The sequence below is a fragment of the Melopsittacus undulatus genome, chromosome 8 (genome assembly GCF_012275295.1).
Source record: "Melopsittacus undulatus isolate bMelUnd1 chromosome 8, bMelUnd1.mat.Z, whole genome shotgun sequence".
Taxonomy (NCBI): domain Eukaryota; kingdom Metazoa; phylum Chordata; class Aves; order Psittaciformes; family Psittaculidae; genus Melopsittacus; species Melopsittacus undulatus.
Window position 1 is genome coordinate 18,009,344 of NC_047534.1, and position 22,515 is coordinate 18,031,858.

Here is a 22,515-nt window from a genome sequence, read left to right on the forward strand (position 1 = left end):
GCCCTCCAGCAAGTTGCCATGGGCCAAAGCACTGAAACACTCCAAAAAATCAGCGGTGTCTTCCAGCAGGTCAGCAAGCCTCGGTATGGGATGCACAATGCCCACCGAGGGGTTTTCCCTTGGGCATCAAACAAGCTGTCCCTGCGCCAGGAAGGGGAATCACAGTGGTCTCCCATGAGATGTGCTGTGGGGTAGGGAGCAGGCAGCAAAACCTAGCAGAGACTGAGGAAATACCTGAGTCAACATTTTACCATTCATGAGGGGTTTGGCATTTTGCGTGGTGGTTTTAGCTTGTCTGTCCTTGCAGAGGTTAAAAATATTGTCATTGAAATGAAATGGTTCCAAAATATCATACTGGCTTTGCTCAGCTCTCCCACTCCTGACTCTTTGTGAGATTTCGATTGAGGTTTTTTCTTTTGTCCTGATTTGGGATGGGGTTGGGGAATGCCACAGCCCTGCAAAGGTCTGGGAGAGGGAAGAGCAGCCCCTCACTCCTCCTGGACTGGAGCCTGGGTTCCACGGGGTGGCAGGAGGACGGAGACGAGGGAAAGCCATACCATCAATCAGCCCCTGAAAGGCTCAGTGGATGTGCCAGAGGTCAGGGGGACTTGTTAGTATTTGTGATCGATGTCTTGTTGAGATCCCAGCTGTCGGCTTGTATATATATATACATATATATGTTAGAGTGGATTTCTTCTGAGAATGGCTAAAAAGGCAGCAGGCTGAAAGCAAGTGCTGGAGTCAATGATTTAAACCACCTCACTCCCTGTGGGAATGTGTCAGCCCTTGCATTCTCTCACTTGTCTCAGAAAGATGAGTTTTGGAGCAAAGCTCAGAAAAAAAAGCCATCAACTCTGCACCCTGCCCATGGCTGTTGCCTCTGGGGGAAGGGCTCTGGATAGAAGTGAACCCATGGAAACCTCCTGGGTTAAAAAGCAAGATCCCAACCTGAGGACCCTTGAGGCACCCCACAGCGCATCTGCTTCACCATTGAGTCTTCCGGTACAGCAGGGTGATGGCAGCAGCTGTGGCTCTGCTGGCACAGAAGAGGTTAAACTGAGGGGAGCATCTGCAGATCTCCTGTCCCTCTGTCCATCTCGGCCATCACAGGGTGAAGGTCCTGCACTGCAGGGCTGTGCTCCTGAGCATACTGCCCTCAGCTGCATCACCCTTTTGGCAGATGGGGCTGAAAAGATAAACGAGAGAGAGAGAAGAGGAGGCAGGGGCACAGTGCAGTCCGTTCAAACTCACCCCCAACAAGCCCCCTGCACAAAGACCCTTCCCCGAGCTGCGTGTGAAAGTAGTTTTTTCCTGTTGATTCGCTCCCCTTCTTTCTCCCTTTCCCCTCTCAGGCTTTGTGCCCTCTCTGAAGGGACCTGAAAAGAGCTTCTCCGTCACCCGCCTCCAAAGGGCTTAGTGGCTGAAAGCTGGATTAGCTCCCCGAGCCTTCCCCTCTGTGCCTTTCAACAATGACATCTCCCCAGCCAGCATGAACAGATGCAGCAATTAGTACCAATTAAAAGGAGAGGCTGCCGGGGAAGTTCCCTTTGCTCAGCCCAGGGCTGCGGGCTTTCAGACTCCATCCTGCAGGCAGTCACCAGTGATGCTGGCATGTGGTGGTGGGTGATCATGTGTGGCTACAGACAGGTGAGAAGGAGGAGGGTGGATGTATGCAGGAGCTTGGCAGCTCAGTGCCAGCTAAGGGGCAGGCCTGGGAGGCTACAACATCTCAAAAGTGGATTTGGATGGAGCCATAGGGCTGGTACAGCTTCAGGTCGTGTTGGAGTGTCACCTCTTGGCTCTGTGCTCCCCAGCATCCTGCATGAGGGTTTGTCCCCCTCCAGGAGTTTCTACCTGCTCTGGCATGGGGCCAAGTTTATGTCCTGCACCATGTCACTGTGCTGGGACATCCATCCACAGAGCTGAGGACAAACTTTTTTAACTTCACAAGAATTTCTGCCTCTGGCTGGGGTGGGAATTGTGGAGGTGAAACAGGCGGGTGATGGCTGAGGTCCGAGCATGGACAATAGATATGATCCCACCACAGCTGCCATGGGGTGGCCATGAGGTTCACAGGGACACTGCTGTGCTGTGGTATTGGGGGGGTCAGTGTGGCTTTGGCAAGCAGGCAGGTTTGGGGCTGTCACCAGCCAGAATGGTGACAGTGGATTTATCACACTGCTGGCTTGGCAAGAGGGCCCAGTGCCTGCTCCATGCCGCAGGTTGCATGACCCTGTGCCTGATGGTTAGAGAGTGGTGCCATTGGTCCATGGGCACAGGGGGCTCTCTGGTACCCCAAAAGGGCTGAATGTCCCACTAGGTGTTTGCCCTGCCAATATTAGGATGCTTTCCTGTGCCCTGCCCAAAATGGGACAGAGAAGGGCAGGAAGGAGAGACATGTGTCCTCATCCATGTGTCCCTCCAGCTTTTAGCCTTTCAGTGAAGGATAATCCCAGCAGAGTGGCCAGTGCAAGCAGGATCGCCAAAGTCCCGAGCTCCCCCCCATGAGATGCATCAGCTTTATTCTTGTGCCTCCTCCTCCTCCCTGCCACTGCTTGCACATGTGGAGCTGCTCAAGGGCAGCCTGTCACCGCCCCCCCGGCAGGCAACCCCCTAACACCCATACTGGAGAAGAGGGGGAAGCGGATTAGCACAGGGCAGCCACTGGAAGTAATTGATGCAGTCGCTGGGGATGCGGGAGCTCTTGTTCCCTTTGTGGCCGCCGCTGCGGGAGCGCTCCTGGAGCACTGGGATAATGCACGGAGCTGGCTCTGATGCGGGGGGTTTAGTGAGGAAGGAAGGGCTGCGCCCTCCTGGGAGGACCTCGCTGGCTGCTGCTCCCTCTGCTCTGGGCTGGAGGGCTGTGGAGATTGATCTGAGATTCCAGAGCCTGAAAATGCTGATCATTGTAGCTGTGATGGGATTTAGAGGATACCATGTGCTTCCCCCATGTCCTTTGCCGCTTCTTGTACATCTTTGCTTTCTTCTTCTATCTCAGTACCTCCCATGCAAAAGTCATATCAGAAACGCCCCCTAGAGCTGCCCTGGCCTGGATTACTCATGAAGCAGGATCTGTGCTGTTGGCAGCCCCTTCCCTGGCAGGATGCTCCTTGCCTTCTCCCTAGCATATGTGCTGGAAAACAGCACCAAGCACGGTCCTTCCCTGGGAGTGCAGTGGGCAGTGATTTGGGGTTAGTGGTGGCTTTGGGAGGTGGCAAGCGAGCAGCATACCCCTGAACCCCCAATCTGCTGGGATGCTGCACCGCATGGACAGCAGGTGCCAAGGCAGGAGTGCTGGGAGTACACAGCCACCATGATGGAGAGGATTTACACTTGTCTGAGCATCTTGAGTCCTGCTCCTCCCTTGCTGGGGCTGGAGTGGCTCAGCCTTGCCCCTCGCAGCCCCTCAGGGAGGGTTCTCCACCACTTCTGCTTCCCCTCCTGCTTCTTGGCAGCAGAGACACGAGCCCTGGCCCCTCTTTTCCCAAGCACATTCCGCATGAGGAGGGGCAGTGTGGATGGGAGGGAAGGGTCTCGGTTCCCATCCCAGGGTGGAGGTGCAGCCTCATCCTGCCCCGGGCTCTCCTCCAGCCAAAGCAGGGGCGTAGCTCAAATCCACTGCGGGTTGGCAGCAGCAGCAGGTCTAGGGTTTCGCTGAGCCGGCTGCCTTCCGTAATTATTCCCAGGGAACTTCCAGGGGCGGCAGCCATGCTCCTGCCCTGCGGGCTCCATCCGTCGCTGCCACACATGTGCCCTGGTGCAGAGTGCTGTCTGTCTTGTGCCGGGCTTCCTGCCCCAAACTGCCTTGTGCCATCAGCCTGCATTCTTCACCTGCAGCAGCCTGGAAGAGGAGATGTTGTGGGGTGGCCAGAGCCTGGGCAGGGGTTCAACTACCATCAAAAGGGGGACAGAACGTTGCTCCATTCCAAGGTGTCAACATTTAATTAGTCTATTATTGCAAATTATTAGATGTTGTGATTGTTTAATTGATCATATGATTGTTTAATTGGGCATACTGTATGAGGGCGGAAGCGAGCTACCACATAATTAGCCCCAAACTGTGTGATTAAATTCTTATTAATACCCCAAACAGCAGGGAACATTCAAGCCTTTAATTAGTGATTAACGGGAGACAGACAGAGCTTGCAACCTTGCCGGCGCTGAGGAACAGGGAAGTATTTATCAGGGTAAGAGGGGGACCTGGCTGCCCTGATTAGTGCCAGATGGCTGCATCGTGGATCCCGTGCTGGTGTGACCCTGTCCCTGAGCAGGGAACAGCCACCCACCTCAGCCTGGCCAGATCCCCACCTTGGCTGGCCAGGACCATGCCAAAATCCCGGCTTGGCTTCAGCTCAGCTGGAGGCAGTTTCCTGATCCCCAACCCAGACTGGGAGCAACAATCCAGAGTGGGCAGCAGCAGCATCCCAGAGGGGATAATGCTGGGCAGCAAGAGGAGGTTTCTGCCCAAAAGCTGACTCCTGGGAGGATCTGCAGCATGTTCCCAGGGAAAGGTGCCACCTGGGAGGGCCCCCGGCCTGCAGCAGGTTTGGTGATGCTGTGAAACGTCCCAGCCAGTTACTCTCTCACCAATTAAACCGGAGACAGGGAGGGACCCACGCCAAGGGCAGCGAATCATTTACCTGACCTTTATCTGCTGCCCATAGACTCCCCTCCGGGCTGCCATCTGCTCTCTCTCCCCAGAGGATGCCAGGGACAAACAGGGGTGGTCCCAAGCATTCCCAGTGGGACAGCAGAGCTGCCCTTTGGAGTTACCCAACTGGCCTTTCAGTGATGCAAGGGAATACTGAGGCTCCTCTACTCCCGAAAATTGCTCCTTTGCTGCAATTCTATGCAGCTGCCTCAGTTCAGTGGCACAAACTGCCTGGCTTGTCCTTGTCCTGCTATCTGGTGCATGCAAGGACAGCCTGGATGTTGGGGTACTTTACCACCTCTCCTGGCCCTGGCAAAGCTTGGCCAAGAATCAGCATCCCTGGCACAGAGCATCCCAGACTGCTTGGACCATAGGCAGTATTTGCTGCTCTCCCTACAGGAGCTGCATCCCAGTATCCAGAGTCAGAATTTGCCTCAGAAGTCCCTGTTTTCACCATCACCTGGGAAACAAAAAAGAGCTCAAAAGGCACAAGCCCCCGAGGCACCTACCGACACACCGAGTGTTATTTTGATGCCTGCCGTGTGATTTTTTACACTAATCTCAGCATGGGGGAGCTCCGGGGGGGGGGGGGGGGGGGGGGAGGGGGGAGGGGGGGGGGGGGGGGGGGGGGGAGCTGAGGGTCTGAACGTGTGGTGCCAGCACCAGTCTTCGCCCTACTCACTTAAGCCTTCAAAAGGCTCTTTTTGTTTTTAGGGCCGGGGTTTGCGCTTTCTTCCTTCCACCCGCATCCTTGCAACCAGGCGGGTGAGGGAGTGTTTGATCTGCAGGACTGAAGCTCCTGCCGGCCATGGGGGAGACAGCTTCACACACCCGCCAAGCCAGGCCTGAGCAGTTAAATCTGGTCTGACACATTAATGAATTTCACAGGACGCCTGGAAAAACGCTCACCCAACCTCAATTTACCGGCTCCGGGGGAAGGGCGCCGTGTTTCACCAAAAGAAATCTTGTTCCCATTATCCTTTTGCGAGTGTTACGCAGGAGCAGGCGTTGCTTTGCCTTTTTATCTTGTACACTTGGAGCCGGGCAGGGGGAGCTGATGAAAGAACAACATGTGTGTGGGTCTGCAGCAGCATACATGTGTGCGTGTGCCAATGTCTGTGTGTGCTATTCATGCATGTGTGTGAGCATGCATGTGTGCACGTGTGCGCACATTTGTGTGTGTGCACGTGTGCCCATAGCAGGGGGTTGGAACTGTATGAGCTTTAAGGTCCTTTCCAGCTCAAAGCAGTCTGTGGTTCTGTGATTCTGTGTAATGGGATGTAGCTGTTTCTGTGCCATCTGTGTGCGTGCATATGCATATGTGCACATGTAATGGTATGGGGACATTTAGGTGCACATGAACACGTGTCTACACATGTATGTGGATATTTAGGGGCACAGTTTTTGTGTATGCATGTTCACATATACATGGTTGTGTGCACAAGAACTTGTGTGTGTCCTTGTGCATATTTGTTTGTGCATACATGTGTGCACACACACAGGTTGCTGTGTGGGCTTCTATGTGTGTGAGCACGTGCATACAGGGTAGAGCCTTAAATGTGAAGTGTCTGGGGGCTCCATTGTTGATGGTGAGGATGGTGCCCTGTGAAGCAGCAGGAGCAAGGCCAATGCACCCACCCATGAAGGTGGGAAGGGAGATGGGGGACAACGGGTCTGCAGGTGCCTGGATGTGGTGCCAGACCCCATATCTACACCCCTCCACCCCACACTTGCCTCCAGCTGAGCCATGCCCCAGCCCTACCCATGCCTTTCTCCTCCACCCTGACCCCCTTGCACTGGCTGATGCTGCACATATGGGTGGCACACTGGGGCCAGCTGTGCCCTGCCTGTCCTCCTCATCGCCACTGGGGCAGCTCCAGCTCACCACAGTGGGTCCCAGGTCGCACTCCCAGCCCTCATCCTCTCTCCTTCCCTTGCAGCCTGTAACTGCAACCTGCACGCCCGGCGCTGCCGCTTCAACATGGAGCTGTACAAGCTCTCAGGCAGGAAGAGCGGCGGCGTGTGCCTCAACTGCCGGCACAACACTGCAGGACGGCACTGCCACTACTGCAAGGAGGGTTTCTACCGGGACCTCAGCAAGTCCATCACGGACCGCAAAGCCTGCAAAGGTAAGACGGGGGGTTCTCCATGCAGGCAGCGTGGGTCATACAATCTTTCTTGCTCTCCCTCCCATCCTTGTGACATCTCTTTGCTCAGAGCCTGGCTGCAGGTCACCTCCAGCCTCCATCATCCAGGTCACCTCTGCCACCCCAAGAGTACCATGCAGGGACATAATTTCAAACCCAACATCTCCTCAAGGGATGGGGAGGACAGTGGACAGGGAGCGAGCATATTCCCTGAGCTCCATCCATCCTGGCAGGGTCCTGGTGTCTGGGCCATGAATGTGCTTGGAAGTGTTCAAGCTGCTTCACAAAATGACCCACAGTAGCTTCCCTGCCTTAGTGGGCTGGGGATGCTGGCAGAAATGTCCATCATCCTGCTGGGCTGTGGAGCAGGACCCAGATGTGTATTTTAGCTTTGGGGTAGCTCTGGGGAGCTGTTTTGCAGAGGATGCTGAGCACCATGGCTCATAGTGTCTGCAGGCAGGGTGGCTTGTCCCTGAGCTGGGCAAGAGATGCAATCGTTTCAAGCCATTGAGCCACAGCTTGACCTTGAAAGGTCCACAGCCTGTGCCAAACATCATGTGCTCTGAATTCATCCCTGATCCCTCTTTTTCCAGCTTAAAGTGCAAATACCCCCCAGAAGGGAGTGCAGTATTTCATGGGCACTGGGCACCTCTGCTTCTGTGAGGACATAAACGTAGCATGTTTGTGTAGGGTCTACAGGAACTGCTGAAGCTGGTTTTGGACCGTTAATATTGTGGCCACAGACGTGAATTGAAGAATTTGACTTCTGGGGTTCCCCTCTGGGGTGCCCTAGTTTTATTGGTCCTTCTGGCTCATGTAGTATGTGACATCTGTCCCTTGTCCATATGCGTTCCACGGGAGCAGTTGAGGAGATAAAGGAATAAACTTTCCATGTTTGACTGGCACAGCAGCAGGAGCATGGCTGAGCACTGACAGAGGCAGCCTTGCCTACAGCCACCTCCTTAGCTCATCAGTTGTAATCACCCAAGCAGCTGACAGATAGATCCCTCCTCAGCAGCCCGTGCACCCATGGGCTTCCCAGGCCCAACGGCATGGCCAAACCATGTCACTGCTATGGCTCTGGACATGGCAGCCCCCCAGAAGCAGGAAGGGTTTCCTGCTGCCAGGGTTCAAGCCAGGCAGCAACCAGGTCCCAAAGCTATGCCAGGTACCACCATCCTTGGGGTAACACTGGGAGAGAGGAAGAGGAGGAGGGAAGACAAGGCATGGAGAAAAGAAGCTCCATGGAGACCTCATAGCAGCCTTCCAGTATCTGAAGGGGGCCTACAGGGATGCTGGAGAGGGACTCGTCACTAGGGACTGTAGCCAAAGAACAAGGGGGAATGGGTTTAAACTGAAACAGGAGAAGTTCAGGTTAGATATAAGGAAGAAGTTCTTTACCATGAGGGTGGTGAGACTGGCACAGGTTGCCAGAGAAGCTGTGGCTACCCCATCCCTGGCAGTGTTCAGGGCCAGGTTGGACAAGGCTTTGGCAAGATGGTCTAGTGGGAGGCATCCCTGCCCATGGCAAGAGGAGGTTTGGAGCTGGATGATCTTAAGCTCCTTTCCAACCCAAACCATTCTATGATTCCATGCATCCTGAAGGTCTATAGCCCAGCATCCTGGGCTCTGTCCCATTCCCGGAGGGGTACTGACTCTGACTGAGGCCAGGGAGGGATGGCAGCAGCCCCCAGCTCCTGCTGCAGCACTGCTGGACTGGGCAGCTGCAGCAAAATTCACTTTTCTTTGAGTATTGTCCTCAAGCACTGGGGGATCACAGGCAGTCCTGACTCACCCCAGCTGACACCAGGGCTTGTGAGGCTACTGGAGTGGCTGTACCACCTTCACCTCACCTCACATCCTCTGCAGTCAGTACCCAGCCTCCTCACCCTGCCCTGAATGAGGGGTTTCTACCTCCCTTTGGTTCACCAGCTCCTTCTACCTTTGTTACCAAAATTATCCCATGAAATCCCAAGCAAAGTGGAATCCTTGCAGGTGTTCCATTCCCTGTAGCACCCAGCATCCCCAGTGCCGCCTATGTGCTGGACACTGAGGTTTCTGTTTCTGCTCCAGCTAGGGAAGAGAGCAAAAATTAATGATAAATAAAGCAAGCGGGATTTGGCTGGGTGCTGGGAGCAGGAAGGAGGGTAGTTAAATATGGACCAGGGATACTGTGGGTGCAGCATTTCCTACCCAGGCACTGGCTCAGGTCTCCCCATTTTCAGGGCTGAAGGTGGAGGAAAGCAGAGGGGCTATGGCTGCCTCCTGCCTGTGTCTGGTCCTGCTCCACCATCTTCCCAGGCCTGTAATTGTGGAGCATTAAAGTGATGGAAAGCATCTCAGATTCAAGGTGGCTGCTCTGGAGAGGATGGGGCGTGCAGAGCACCTGGGGGTGCTCCAGAGCTGGTAGGACAGGGCGAGGACTGATGCTGCTGTGCAGGAGAAACACCAGTCCATGCTGCAGAGGAGCAGAGTGCTGCAGGGTCCCTCTGGTGCCCATCCCTGTGCCAAGCCAGGGCAGGTCTCTGCCAACCGGGAATGGGAGGTGCCATTTCTGGAGGGCTGACAGGGTTTGCTCCAGGTTTGGAAGTGCTGCAAAAGTTGAGCCTTGCCAGATGAGCATGTGCACAAGGGCCATTCCCTACCACAGTGCATATGTTGAGGAGGATCTGGCGGTAAGGGCGGTTCTTGGGTCTTGAGAGCCAGTTCCTGTCTCTGCCTCAGGGAACTGAGCTAATAATGAAATTCCTGATGCTTCTGCTCCTTTGGCTGTCCCTTCTTCAGTAAAGCAGAGGGCATTTCCACCCATTCCTTGTACTTATCGAATGGTGGATCTTGTTGGGATTGAGAGCTCTTTGGAGTAGGACCAGCACCTGGCAGCCTGCTGCCCCGTGCCATGAATGAGATTTGTTGCTGCTAGAGATATGATCAGGGGTCTGGAGCACCTCTGCTCTGAGACAGGTCACTCTGTGGAAGAGCTGGGCTTGTTCAGCCTGGAGAAGAGAAGGCTCTGGGAAGACCTTAGAGCAGCTCCAGTGCCTAAAGGGGCTACAAGAAACCTGGAGAGGGGCTTTGGACAAGGGCCTGTAGGGACAGGACAAGGGGGAATGGCTTTAACCTGACAGAGGGGAGACTGAGATGAGCTCTTAGGCAGAAGTTCTTCCCTGTGAGGGTGCTGAGGCGCTGGCACAGGGTGCCCAGAGAAGCTGTGGCTGCCCCATCCCTGGGGGGTTGGAACTGGGTGAGCTTTAACATTGCTCCCAACCCAAACCAGTCTGGGATTCTGTGACTAGAGAGTTTGGGCTTGTTTTTTCCAAAGATGTGTCTAGTACCTACAGCTCAGGTATCTACACTTCTTCAAGAAAACAGAAAGAAAAGGGAAAGCATGGCTCATGACAACAGATGTTAAAAGCAATTGTGGAGTAAGCTGCTGGGAACTGCATGTACCATGGTGATAGTCCAGGGTGGAAGCTGAACATCCTAGCAAAGAGATATGCTGCAGGTGCTAGGGATGAAGCTCAGTTCATATTCAGGAGGTGAAAAATCAGCCCAGAGGCCAGGAACTGTTTTGTTTCATTTAAGAAGCCCCAATGCATGTTACTGAACCATCCATCTGTGATTTATTTCTGCTTGGGATGCAACATCCTTGAAACAGGCACAGAAATATCAGCTATACATTGCAGAAGCCCATGCTCCTGCTGGCACCAGAATGGAGCCCTCAGCCACCAAGGCAAGCTCTTCCCTCCCAGAAGGGCCTCCCTGTCCTGGTGTCACCACTGGACACTGTGAGACGGAAAAGCTGGGAGGATGGAAAAGGCAGAACAACCTGCAGGATTAATTCAGTGATGGTAATTGCAAAGGTAAATTAATAATGTCTGTGCATTAATCCCTGTAGTTTAAACAAAGCTGTAAACCCTGAGCTTTCTGCAATGAAAACTGGGGAAGCAGTAGCATCTAAGCCTTAAGAGGCAAAAATACCCTCAATATTGGGTGCAAGATGTGCTTGCTGGCAAGCATAGCTCAATGAGTTAAGCTCCAAGCTAGTGACTTAATCCACTATTCAAGCTGCATGGGCCGGATCCTGGCACCCAGCAGGGCTGTGAGCAGCAGGGCTCAATGTGTGCGCAGCAGACATGGAGCTGGAGCTGGAGCTGGGAATGGAGATGAGGATGAGGATGGGGATAGGGATGGAGCTGGAGTTGGAGCTGCACCTGGGAATGGAGCTGGAGCTCTGCCCCCAGTTCCTTCATCCCTGAGCCAGCCACCACTGTTGGTCACCTCGGGATGAGGAGGAATGGAGATGCTGAGGCAGAGTGGTAGGATGCAGCCATGCTGGGATGTGGGACTGATCAGGGGAAGCATTGGGTGCTACCTGGGATGCTCTTCCCATCCAAGTGGGAAGGAGCAAAGGATTTCTGTGAGACTATGGGAAATCACAGCATGGCAGGGTAAGGGGCTGGAGGTTGGTCTGGCAGAGACCAAGGTAATCTCTCAAAAACACATATCTGCTGTGGACCTAAGGTGAGCAAAGCTGGCTTAATGGCTGATTCATGTAAAATGTCAAGAGTCATTGAAAGCTTTATTCTACTGCATGAAGAGAGATCTGCTTAGATGAGTTCGATCCTGATTGTGCTGAGATTTATGTCCTTCCTTAAACTTCACACCAAGAATCCAGCACTGGCGCCCAAGAAAGCCCCCATGTTTCCGATGGCCCTGCATCATGCCAAGGCTCCCTTGCTCACTGCCATTTGTTATCACAGCTGAGCCCCCAAAATATCCCTGTCAGAAAGACATCCGCTTCCAGTCCCAGCCAAGATCTGATAAGGGTGAAGCATCTGGTCCCCATTAGAGGCTGCTTGCTCTGGTTTCTGGCCGTGCGGGAGGGGGCCTGAAGGAGCAGTGCCGTGGTGCTCCCACCAGCCCCATCTGGTGAAAATTAGGGAAATGATAACATCGGGGGGCTGTGAGGGAAAGCGAGGGGATGTTGGGGTTTCTTTTTGCTTTGGAATCATGTTCAACTCTTTCTTACACTGATGGGGGCCAAGATAACCTCTTCCAGCTCATACCCAGCCCAGCCCCAGGCAGGAAGATGCTCCTGAGTGAACATCTCCTTCCTGCATCCCTCCATGTAGACAGCCCTCAGTAGGTCTATCATCCAGTGATGGAGAATAACTTCGGGTCTGTTCTGAGGGTGAAGACTCAACTTTCACCCACCTCAGGTGTGGCTTCTTTCTGGGGAGGCTACATTAGAAAGGCAATGGGGATATCCTTTGGTCATAGTCTCCAAGAGCCAGGATGAAGATTGAGGCTCATGAGCTTGGGAAGCTTTGAGAAGACACACTTCAGATGATCCTAAAATGAAGGCAAGGCCAAACTTTGTGTGAAATCTCAGTGTTGGTTCAGCTCCATGGGCTGAAAAGCTCACAGGCTGGGGAGTGAGTGGAGAAAATGCCTTTTACTGCTGCAGCAGGAGCATTGCCCTGGGGTTGAGGTGGGGGAAGAGCAGACCTGGGCATGTATCTATCTACTTTCTGTCCCTGCAGTGGCCCCAGTTCCATGCTGGCCATGAACCAGGGTTTGCACAGCCCCAGGTGGGCCTTTTGGTTGCACAAGAAAAGGTTACACAGGAAAGGGCTGCCTGTGGAAATCCCTCCTCTTGCCTGTGTGCACAACAGACTGTCCCCAGAGCAGTGGGCAGGAAGAAACTGTTCTCCTGGTGTCTGGACCTTAAACGTGGGCTGGTTTCTGCAGGTGCCTCTGTGACCTCCAGGGTTTCCAGGGGCTCATGCTGAGCATCCCAGTCAGTGGAGCTGTACTGTGGCCAAGCCGTTTGTCTGCTTGCCCTCCTGCCCATGCTGCTTACAGCATACATGGGGCCACAGTCTGGACCCACAGGTCTTGGTTGTGCCAGCCCTGGCAGCTCCTTTCCACTAGTGTGCTGGCCCACCTCCTCCTCACCTCTCCAGGGGGGGCACATTGGGTCCAGTTTGAGGTCTGTGTTGTGCATCACCTTTGATGAAACCTCTTCTCTCTCCCTCTCACCCAGCTTGTGACTGCCACCCTGTTGGCGCAGCTGGCAAGACCTGCAACCAGACGACAGGGCAGTGCCCGTGCAAGGACGGCGTGACCGGTCTCACCTGCAACCGCTGTGCTAAGGGCTACCAGCAGAGCCGCTCACCAGTGGCCCCCTGCATCAGTGAGTGTCCCCACCAGCACCCACGGCTGCTGTCCTTGAGCTGGCTCCACTGGCTGCCTCTTTGTCCCCAGCCCATGTTTGTGCAGTCTGTGGTGGATGGGAAGCTGAGATGAGAGCATGTCCATCTTTGTGGATGTTCTCCAGGTGGTGGTCAAGTTAGGATGGTTGGGTCACCTTCTGGTGGCACCCATGAATCACATCCCCCAGCACAGAAGGCTCTGAAAAGACCCTTTGGGTTAATGCTTCCAGATGGCTGAAACAGCTCTACTGGGTCACATCTTCAGCTGCATCAAGGTGCCCCCCTCACCCAGCTGAGCCCTGAGCATGGTCAGGGCTGGAGCAAGGCCAGATCCTGTGGTCAGCATAAAACTATGTTATTGCTGCAGTGATTGTGACTTTCTCACAAGTGGCAGTGTGACTTTCTCACAACTTCCTGCCCTGAGCACCACTGGAGCGGTGGCAGTGGGGGTGGGCTGGCAGGGCTGGCTCCTCTCCCTCTCTTCTTCGCCAGATTTAGGGTTAGGACAGAATTTCCCCCGGGTTTTGTCACAGGGAGTCCTGATAAAGTATTTTTGCCCACACTTAACCCCTGTGCTGTGCAGCCTGGGTGGAGTATGCTCAGGTCAGCCAAGCATCCATCCAGTGCCTAAACTGAATTCAGATGAGCTGAGCATCCAAGGAGCATTCTTCACTGGAGCACATGTCCTTTGCAGCAGTGCCTTAGGGCTCATGGGGCATGCAGTATCTCAGCCTGTCCCCATTCACTGACCTCAGTTTGGGCATCTTTGGCCCTATTTAATGGCCCGTGCTGTTGTGGTCAGACTCGTTCCATTTCCTTTCTTGGAAAGCTGCTGGAGAAGACCCAAAAAATCCCCTCTGCACCCTGCTTGCAGGAGGCTTTTGCCCAAGTGTCACCACCAGAGCTGGGACCCCTTTCCTTAAGATACCTCTCCTTTTCTCTTCCAGAGATCCCTGCCATCAACCCCACCTCCCTGGTCACCAGCACTGAGGCACCTGCAGGTAAGTGCTTCACGTCGCAGGCTAAGCCCATGGCCCCAGCCCTGCCCAGAGACATCCCAACCCATCTCCCCCTCTACCCGGCACACAAGCAAGAGGGGCTGAGCCCTGCCAAACCCATGGGCAAAAAGATTAATGGCAAAAAAAAAACTGGTGAAAGTGATGACTGAGATTTGAAATCCTGTGTATTTCTGGAAAGGGACCAGCAAAGCTTGACAGGGCCTTGGGGAAAGAGTCTCTCCATCCCTTCCAGGGAGGAAAGCAGGGATGCAGCCCCCAGGGCCTCGCCACCCCTCAGCAGGTTATGGCCAGGGTTGTGGTGTGGGTGCTTCTGAGGTGGCTTTTTATTACTCTCCTTTTGCTACTGCCAGTGCCAGAGGTTTCTCCTCAGTGCCCTCTGCCCCTAAGGGCTCTGGCTCTCTGAGCAGTGCTGGGGAGAGCAGGGGGGTCTGGCAGGCTCAGGAGCCCCTGTGCCAGGGTGCTGGCTGCCAGGTCTGCCCTGGGAGATGGGTGGGTACGGGTCTGGATGAGTGAAGTGTTTGGGTATGAGCTGCTTATCCTGGCTGTGTAGGGTGATAGGACCATGGAAAGATCAGTGTCACTGCTGCTGTCACCCAGCGAAGAGGGACAGCTTCAGCAGGAGGCTGCAAGCTTTGCTTTTCTCTCTTCCCTCCTCTGTTTCTGCAGTCCTGTTGGCACTGGAGCATGGCTGTTCCTAGCCATATTGCTGTAGGGATCCCAAGCCAGGACAAGAGGTTGAAGCTAGGGAAAGAAGCAGCCACTTACCTCCTCAGGTTACCCTTCACCCTGCTGTCCCCAGGACCTTGATCTTCTTTCACATGCCAGTGTGGGGGAATAGACATCCTGCACCATCCTTCACTTCATCCCATGGCCTGTGGTCCTGGGAAGAGAGCAGGGGCACCTCCAGCTACCCACACACACAGGTACTGAGGAGCTTCCCCATGCCTCCTTTCATAGAATCACGAAATCCCAGACTGATTTGGGTTGGAAGGGACCTTAAAGCTCATCCAGTTCCAGCCCCCTGCCACAGGCAGGGACACCTTCCACCAGACCAGGTTGCTCCAAGCCCCATCCAACCTGGCCTTGAACACTGCCAGGGATGGGGCAGCCACAGTTTCTCTGGGCACCCTGTGCCAGCGCCTCAGCACCCTCACAGGGAAGAACTTCTGCCTAAGAGCTCATCTCAGTCTCCCCTCTGTCAGGTTAAAGCCATTCCCCCTTGTCCTGTCCCTACAGGCCCTTGTCCAAAGCCCCTCTCCAGGTTTTCTGTAGCTCCTTCAGGCATTAGAAGCTGCTCTAAGGTCTCCCTGGAGCCCTCTCTTCTTGAAGTTTGGAGTACATCTATCCCAGGGGGAGCCTAATCTCTCCTTGGAGAGCCAATGCACTGTGCACATCCTTCTCCCCAGCTCTCCTTCCTGCAGTCACCTTGCTTTGGGAGTGGAAAATGCCAACAGCCCCTCCACAGACTATCATGTGCCTGGGACCTGCTTCCCATCATTTTGGGAATGTTTTCCAGCATGGCGCCTGTGGTGCATACATGTACTCAGTGGCTGTAGGAGGGGAATGGATGGGCATAAGGGGTGTGGAATGTACTGACCTATGGCAGGATTAAAGCATGAGGATGGGGGATGGAGAGGGAAGATGCACAGGAGGAAGCTGGTAGCTCAGCTCCTTGCAGAGAGATGCTGACCCTGTACACGTGCAGGCCACATGTATTGCTGCAGAGAGTGGCAGCACTGCACATCTTGCATGACAGGACAACTGTAAGAGCTGAGCTGCCTGGGATGGTAACACTGCTGGGACAGAGCAGACCACCTCCTCTGCTCCTGCATGCCCTGCCTGCCGCAAGGGAGGGAGTTGGGAACACCAGGCCTTGTGAAAAGGAAAGAAATGGGGGGAAGCAAAGGGGATTTGTATGGTTTTATTGCGAACAGGGAGCAACGTGTGGAGCTGAGTTAAGGTGACTCCTCTCCAGTGCTTTATAAATAGGAACAGCCTTTGAGTGATGTCTTATCTTTTCAGCTGCATAAAGTAAATTGAATTTGCTAGAGACCCAGGTGTTTACTTTGTTTTAGCAGGGCAGGTCTGCCTTAAACTGTTCTAGTTTTATCTGTGGCTTTGTTGTGTCAAGATTTCTGGCTTCTAGCTTGGATATCTTTAATGCAAAGTTGCTCACCTCTGCCTAGAGCCCGCACCGGGAGAGCAGGAGATCCTCTTGGAGTCCTGCTGCCCCCTTGGCCAGCAGGGATCAGAGATGGGGTGGGTGATGCTGCCTTGCCAAACTCTGCCTCAGTTTTTCTGTCTCCAGTGTGCTGGTGCTGCAGGCAGGGCTGGCCACAGCGGTGCACCTTGCCTGCTTCCTGCATCCTGCCTGCACCCTGCCTGCTCCCTGCCTGCACCCTCCCTGTACCCTGATGACCCTCTGGCTGCTTCTCTGTGCTGCAGGACCTCCAGGTTCCCCCATGAGCAGGACACTCTCCAAAAGGACACTCAGCCTCTCAATCCCCACAGTCCTCCCAACCCAGGCAGCCTCCAAGACCCTTCTCCCTCCATTTCCCCACATCCCTCCCTGCTGCTGGCAGCAGGTGCTGGGCTGCAGGAACAGGGGGACATTGTTCGGGGCCGTAGTGCTCAGGTGCTGGACTTCCCCCCTCTCCCCATCTTCCTCCTTGCAAGGTCCTGTCCCTGGGTGCGTCCAGGATTTTTGCTGACTTTGCCATCCACCACATCGCTCTTCCCAGCTTTCTCCTGCTTTTCCCACCCTCCGGAGCCTTTGAGGTCTGGCTTTGATCTCTCTGCCCAAGCGGTCGACCGTCTCAAAGCTGAAACGTCCTAGGTCCACTTCTTGCAATTTTTATTATTATTATCTTAAAATATTTTCCACCAAGTGGAAAAAAAATCCACCTAGAAAATCCCATTCCCCGTTAGCAGAATTAACAAAAACCGTGGCGCACAAAACAGGGCTTTAAAGGAATTCAAAGTCAGCAGTAAAAGATTTGCAGCCATAACACCTAATTAAGTTACATCTCTCTTAAAACAAAATATTCCTCTTTCTTTTTTTTTTTTTCCAAGGTGAGGAGAAGTAAACCAGATGTGCAAAGCAAACTCACTGCCTCTTGCACACACTGCCCCACAGACCTGGGTATGCCTGCACCAGCTTGTGGCTCGCTGGTAACCAGCCACCTCCTCTCATGTGTGTGCAGCATCATCCTGCTTTGTCGGTCCATCCATCCATCCATCCTTCCCATGTGCTGGCTCCCCACCAGCAGCAGAGGTGTTGCCTGTGTGCAGGGCATCATAGAATCACAGAATCCCAGATCGGTTTGGGTTGGAGGGACCTTAAAGCTCATCCAGTTCCAACCCCCTGCCATGGGCAGGGACACCTTCCACCAGACCAGGTTGCTCCAAGCCCCATCCAACCTGGCCTTGAACACTGCCAGGGATGGGGCAGCCACAGCTTCTCTGGGCATCCTGTGCCAGTGCCTCAGCACCCTCACAGGGAAGAACTTCTGCCTAAGAGCTCATCTCAGTCTCCCCTCTGTCAGGTTAAAGCCATTCCCCCTCATCCTGTCCCTACAGGCCCTTGTCCAAAGCCCCTCTCAGCTTCCATCACTCGGCATGGGGAGGAAAATGTTGTCCATCCTGCTGGGCAAGCCACAGAACAAGGTGATAGCTCTATTTTAGACACCCTTTCTTGTAGCAGGAAAGGGTGGAGTAGGCTGTCAGGGACAGGCTTGCAGCATGTCTCGGAGGATTCAGTGGGGTCCAGGATGAGGCTGAGGCAGCTTCCAGGGATGGAGCAGATGGGGGCACCATTAGTGCCACAGCTGAGCATTTCAGTGCACCCAGCAGCCCCCCAGCATGGGGAGGCCCCACACCAGCTCCACAGCTGCCACTGCAGCCCTGGGGGATGCAGCGGGGCTGGGACAGCTCTGACAGCCAGGACAGAGGGGCTGAGCTGGGAACTGGGGAACATCCCCCTCTTCCAAGAATTAGCTTCATGCTGCACTGCTTGTCTTGAGGACAAATGTGGGACAGGCGGCACAAAGTCTCAGATAAAGGAGAGCCCAGCACAAAGGAGAACAGCAGAGTCTGTGCTCCTGTTTTCTTCCCTCTTTTCTCCTCTTCCCCTTGGCACAGGGCACTGTTATTCCCCCAGCCCCTCGCCTCTGTCACCAGTAATCACTGTGGCAACCTGCAAACAAAGACAACTTCAGAGGCTGCTGGCTCTGTCCTGGGATGTGGGGCCAAGCCAGAGAGAACCTGCAAGAGGGAGAGAAAAGAAGAAAGATGGGCATAGAGAAAACAAAGCAAAACAACCATGCCATTTGGAAAGAGACAAATTGAGATGTTCAAAGGAAGATGGCAGGGAGAAAGAAAGGAGAACAGGGCTGCTTCAGGCAATTGTTGGGATCAAAGCATTTGGGGAGAAGGAAAGAGGCATTCCCTGCCCTCCCTCTGCTTGAGATGCAAATCTGGGGTCTTTAGAAATGCACAGAAAAGAGCCTCCTTTAGGACATGAGCCTTGCCTGAAGCTGGGATTGCCGTGAGAGGATGCTGTGGTGTGGACAGCATGGTGGCCTCCCCAGCCCATTTGAAGAGGAAATGCTTGGGCAGGAGGAACAGTGTCAGAGCAGAGCCACATCACTCACCCACCAGCTTCCCGTGGCCCAACTCCCCTTCCCCACTTCTGGGCCACTGGCAAAGCGCAGGGATCTGGAGGGGCTGCCCATGAGGATGCTTTCCACCACCCTGGCCCCTGAGGGCTGAGGATCATGACCCCACTGGTCTGAGGTCAGACCACCCTTTGGGCCTCCTCCCTGTGGATGGTGAGGTTGGTGCTGAGTCTACTCTCTCACATTGCCCATGTTTGCAGGGCCACAGCCATTCTGGTTGACTCTCCTTGGTCATGGCCCCTACCTGCCATGGTGGCCTTCATCTACATTTCTCCCACCCATCCCCTTTTTGCATCCCAGAGGGGAGTCCTCAGGCTCCCTCTAGTACTCCTGTGCTGACTTATCTTGCAGGACACCATCAGCACAGGAGGTGACACAGTCTGCTGGATAGGCCCAAAGCCACTTGATTTCTCTTCCTGGCTGATGTGGTGTCAGTTTTTGTGCTGGGATTTGAGTTCTCAGCCCCTGTGAGCTGCCATCCACTCCACCCTCTTCTCTTGTGGTGGTACGGGACAACATGTTCTTCAAGCCTCTCCATGCTCAACCCTCTGTTCTTCTCCACAGACTGTGACTCCTACTGCAAGCCAGCCAAGGGCAACTACAAGATTAACATGAAGAAGTACTGCAAGAAGGACTATGGTAAGGACCTCCTCCCTCACTGGACCATGCTGGGCTTTGCTATAGGGGCCTGGCCACAGGCTGCCTGTGGGTGGGTGAAATGCAGATGTTCCAGGGCATGGGGAGCACCCAGCATGGAGAGGGGTCCTCGTATCAGCCCCCCAAAGGGTGCAATAGATGAGGTAGGTGGGGCTGCTGGTGATGGGCAGTTCCTATCACCAGAACTTCCTTTGGGAAGCAAGGCAAAGCACCACCATGTCTCCTGCTCTTTTCCCTCAGTGGTCCAGGTGAACATCCTCGAAATGGAGACGGTGGCCAACTGGGCCAAGTTCACCATCAACATCCTCTCTGTCTACAAGTGCCGTGATGAGCGGGTCAAGCGTGGTGACAACGTCTTGTGGATCCACCTCAAAGACCTGTCCTGCAAGTGCCCCAAGATCCAGATCAGCAAAAAGTACCTGGTCATGGGGATCAGTGAAAACTCCACCGACCGGCCGGGACTGATGGCCGACAAGAACAGCCTTGTCATCCAGTGGCGGGACGCCTGGACACGCCGCCTTCGGAAACTGCAGCGGCGGGAGAAGAAGGGGAAGTGTGTGAAGCCCTGAGGGGTTTCCTCACATTCCATCCCACCCCATGCTCAGCCTCAGCCTGGCTGTGCACTGCCAAACTGCACCCAGAGACTCTGTACATATATATAGTGTGAACAGACTCTTCTGTCTATAGTGTATATTTTGGCAATGGTTTCCCCTCATGTGTGCACGTGTGGTGCGCGTGTGGGCCTTTTCCTCTAAGCGTGTATTAAAAATAACACAGTAATGACAAACCTTTAATGAGGAGCAAAGCACAGTGAGATCCCATGGTGCCTGAAGGAGCTTGAAGGGGATTGATGTCCTTCTCTGAGCATGCTGTTGGTAGCACTTCTTTTCTAGACTTTTCCCTTTAGTCTTCTTGTGCCTGGTGGTGACATCTGAGTTGACAGTTCTTCCTTCTCCAGCATCCAGGCCCTGCTTCCTCCTTGCTCTCTAAAAATGTGCTGCTGTTAGATCTCTCTCTGCCCCTTCTCCTTCCCCAGTAGGAACAGGTCCGAGTCTTCTTTCATCATACTGATGTGTATACAGGCAGGATGAGTGGAAACCCTCCTAATGCTGAAGAGGGACCAGCCCCAGGTTCTCCACCAGGAATAACAAATGAACTTTGAATCATTCAGGCCTAATTGTCTGGTGACATCGGATTTACATGGACCAGTGCTGCCGCCTGCGGCAGAACCCGTGTGATGCTACAGTGCCTTAGGGAAAAAACAGACACTGGTTGATGGCCATTACCAGGAAGAGCTGTGTCCACCAGGGATATAGGGACAGACTTCACATCCCCACTGGCCATTACCTATGCTGGTGTATAGTCCAAGCAACCCAGTGGGAAAGACCTAGAGACACCCATTTTTCCCCTCCCATGTCCTCCAATGCTGTGGCCTGCCCCACAAGTAGGACCTGGGGCAAACAGGCTGACCACAGCCATAGTGTGTCATCATACATCTAGCCAGGTCTATGCCCCTGTATTCTTGACTGATACCAACTGACATAATTCCACCCATTTCTGTTGAGCTGACACCAAGTGACCGTCTGCCTTGGTGTGCATCCTTCAGAGCTGGCTTGGCTGCATAATCCCCTGTGGCCAAGGTTGTCTGAGGAGATGCACAAGGCAGGGGTGGCACGAAGAGAGATGAGCTTTCACTGACCCACCTCTAGTCTTTATATCTTCTTCACCATGTATTAGCCTCCAGTTCAAGCAGACATCAGTATCACCCCGTGTTGAGATTGTAGCAGTCTTGGCATAATAAATATGAATAGAAATAATAGGTGCTCTGACAGTAGATATTCCTTTGCCTATAAACATTGCCTTGCTTACTGAATGGCTCAGCGAGGTATTGCAGCATACATCACAGTTTTCCAGTGCTTCAGAATGATGCTTTGCCCTTTGGAGCCCATGGCAGCTTACATGGACTCCCCATCCCGTAGCTGGTTCAGTGCTTCTGGGCTTCATCATCCCAGCATGGTGCTGGAGTCTGCAGCTGAAGAGACAGGTTCTGGACAGGGGAGTTTGGGAGTGAGGGTGTAGGCACTGGGGAATGTCTGTGTGGACATGCAGATGCCCTGTTCAGGGAGGTCAATCCACTGGTGAAGCTGCTGGAGGTGCTGGAAGTGGCTTTTCAGAGACGTGGAGAGCCTGCAGTGCCATCTTTCAGGTCCTGTGGATGTTGGGGTGCCTACAGAGGGCAAGAGCAGAGCTGAGGGGAGGGCAAAAGCTGAAGGGCAAAGGATATGTGCACCCACTTGGCCTTGGATGAGCTGGTCTTATGCCACACTCCTGATATAGAATCCCCCTTCTCTTAGTTGAGCTGAGGGCATCCTTCCAGCCTTGGTTCCTCTTCTTCTGGTTCTCTCAGGCTATTGGTTTCTGCCATGAGATGGCCTGTGAAGAATGTAGCCCACCCACCCCTCCTCTTCCTTTTGTGGCTGCTTGCACTCCAGAAGCAGAGCTGCTGTCCTTGCCTCAGGCTCACTCTGACCCCATGATCCCCACAGTCCTCCTGCAAGGGTCAGCGGTGGAACACCCTTTGGTTGCACCCAGCCAGGATGATGATCCCATTGGGGTTATCCCCACAGCCCCAGAGGCTGCTCGGAATCACCCCATGGGATGTGGGGGCTCTTGAGCCCCTCTTCTCAGCAGCTCAGCCCACGAAAGAGTGGGGAAGCATCACTGCATGGATGTTCATGATGGGCAGGGCTACAGAAGGCACGTGTTTTCTCCAATCAGCTACAGCCTTCAGGAGAGGTACCCAAAAAGTACTCTTACAGCCTGCTGGGGCAGAAGGACCCAGGGTTTCCTTTGGCAACTGATTTCTTTTTCCTTGAAACAGAGAACCTAAAACTTTGAGGACTTTGGTGTTGGTGGTTGAAGTTCTTGGTTTACCCTCCCATACAACTCATCCCTCTTGTTTCAGCTCTGCCACTTGGGACTGCTGATGAGCAGGAATGGTTCCCAGCTGGTGTCCTAGTACATATGTGTTTCCTGCTGGGGCAGATCAGAGACACTAGAGGAGGACCACAACGTGTGCCATGGGATGCTGCTGAGGAAAGGAGCTCCCCCTTCCCTGAGGGATATCCTGAAGTCTTGGCTGAAGAACTA

At 54.0% G+C, this 22,515-nt stretch overlaps 1 protein-coding gene across 1 annotated transcript in view; it reads left to right on the forward strand.

Moving 5' to 3' along the window:
* The window catches only part of NTN3 (netrin 3), a 31,343-nt gene extending 10,212 nt beyond the window's left edge, over positions 1 to 21,131 (forward strand). Inside the window, exons 3-7 of the mRNA XM_005150663.4 lie at positions 6,592 to 6,780; positions 12,845 to 12,994; positions 13,961 to 14,014; positions 19,273 to 19,347; positions 19,606 to 21,131. Coding sequence (XP_005150720.2) covers positions 6,592 to 6,780; positions 12,845 to 12,994; positions 13,961 to 14,014; positions 19,273 to 19,347; positions 19,606 to 19,934 — 797 coding nt within the window. The 3' untranslated portion in view covers positions 19,935 to 21,131. The remainder of the gene's footprint in view (positions 1 to 6,591; positions 6,781 to 12,844; positions 12,995 to 13,960; positions 14,015 to 19,272; positions 19,348 to 19,605) is intronic.
* The last annotated feature ends 1,384 nt before the right edge of the window (positions 21,132 to 22,515 follow it).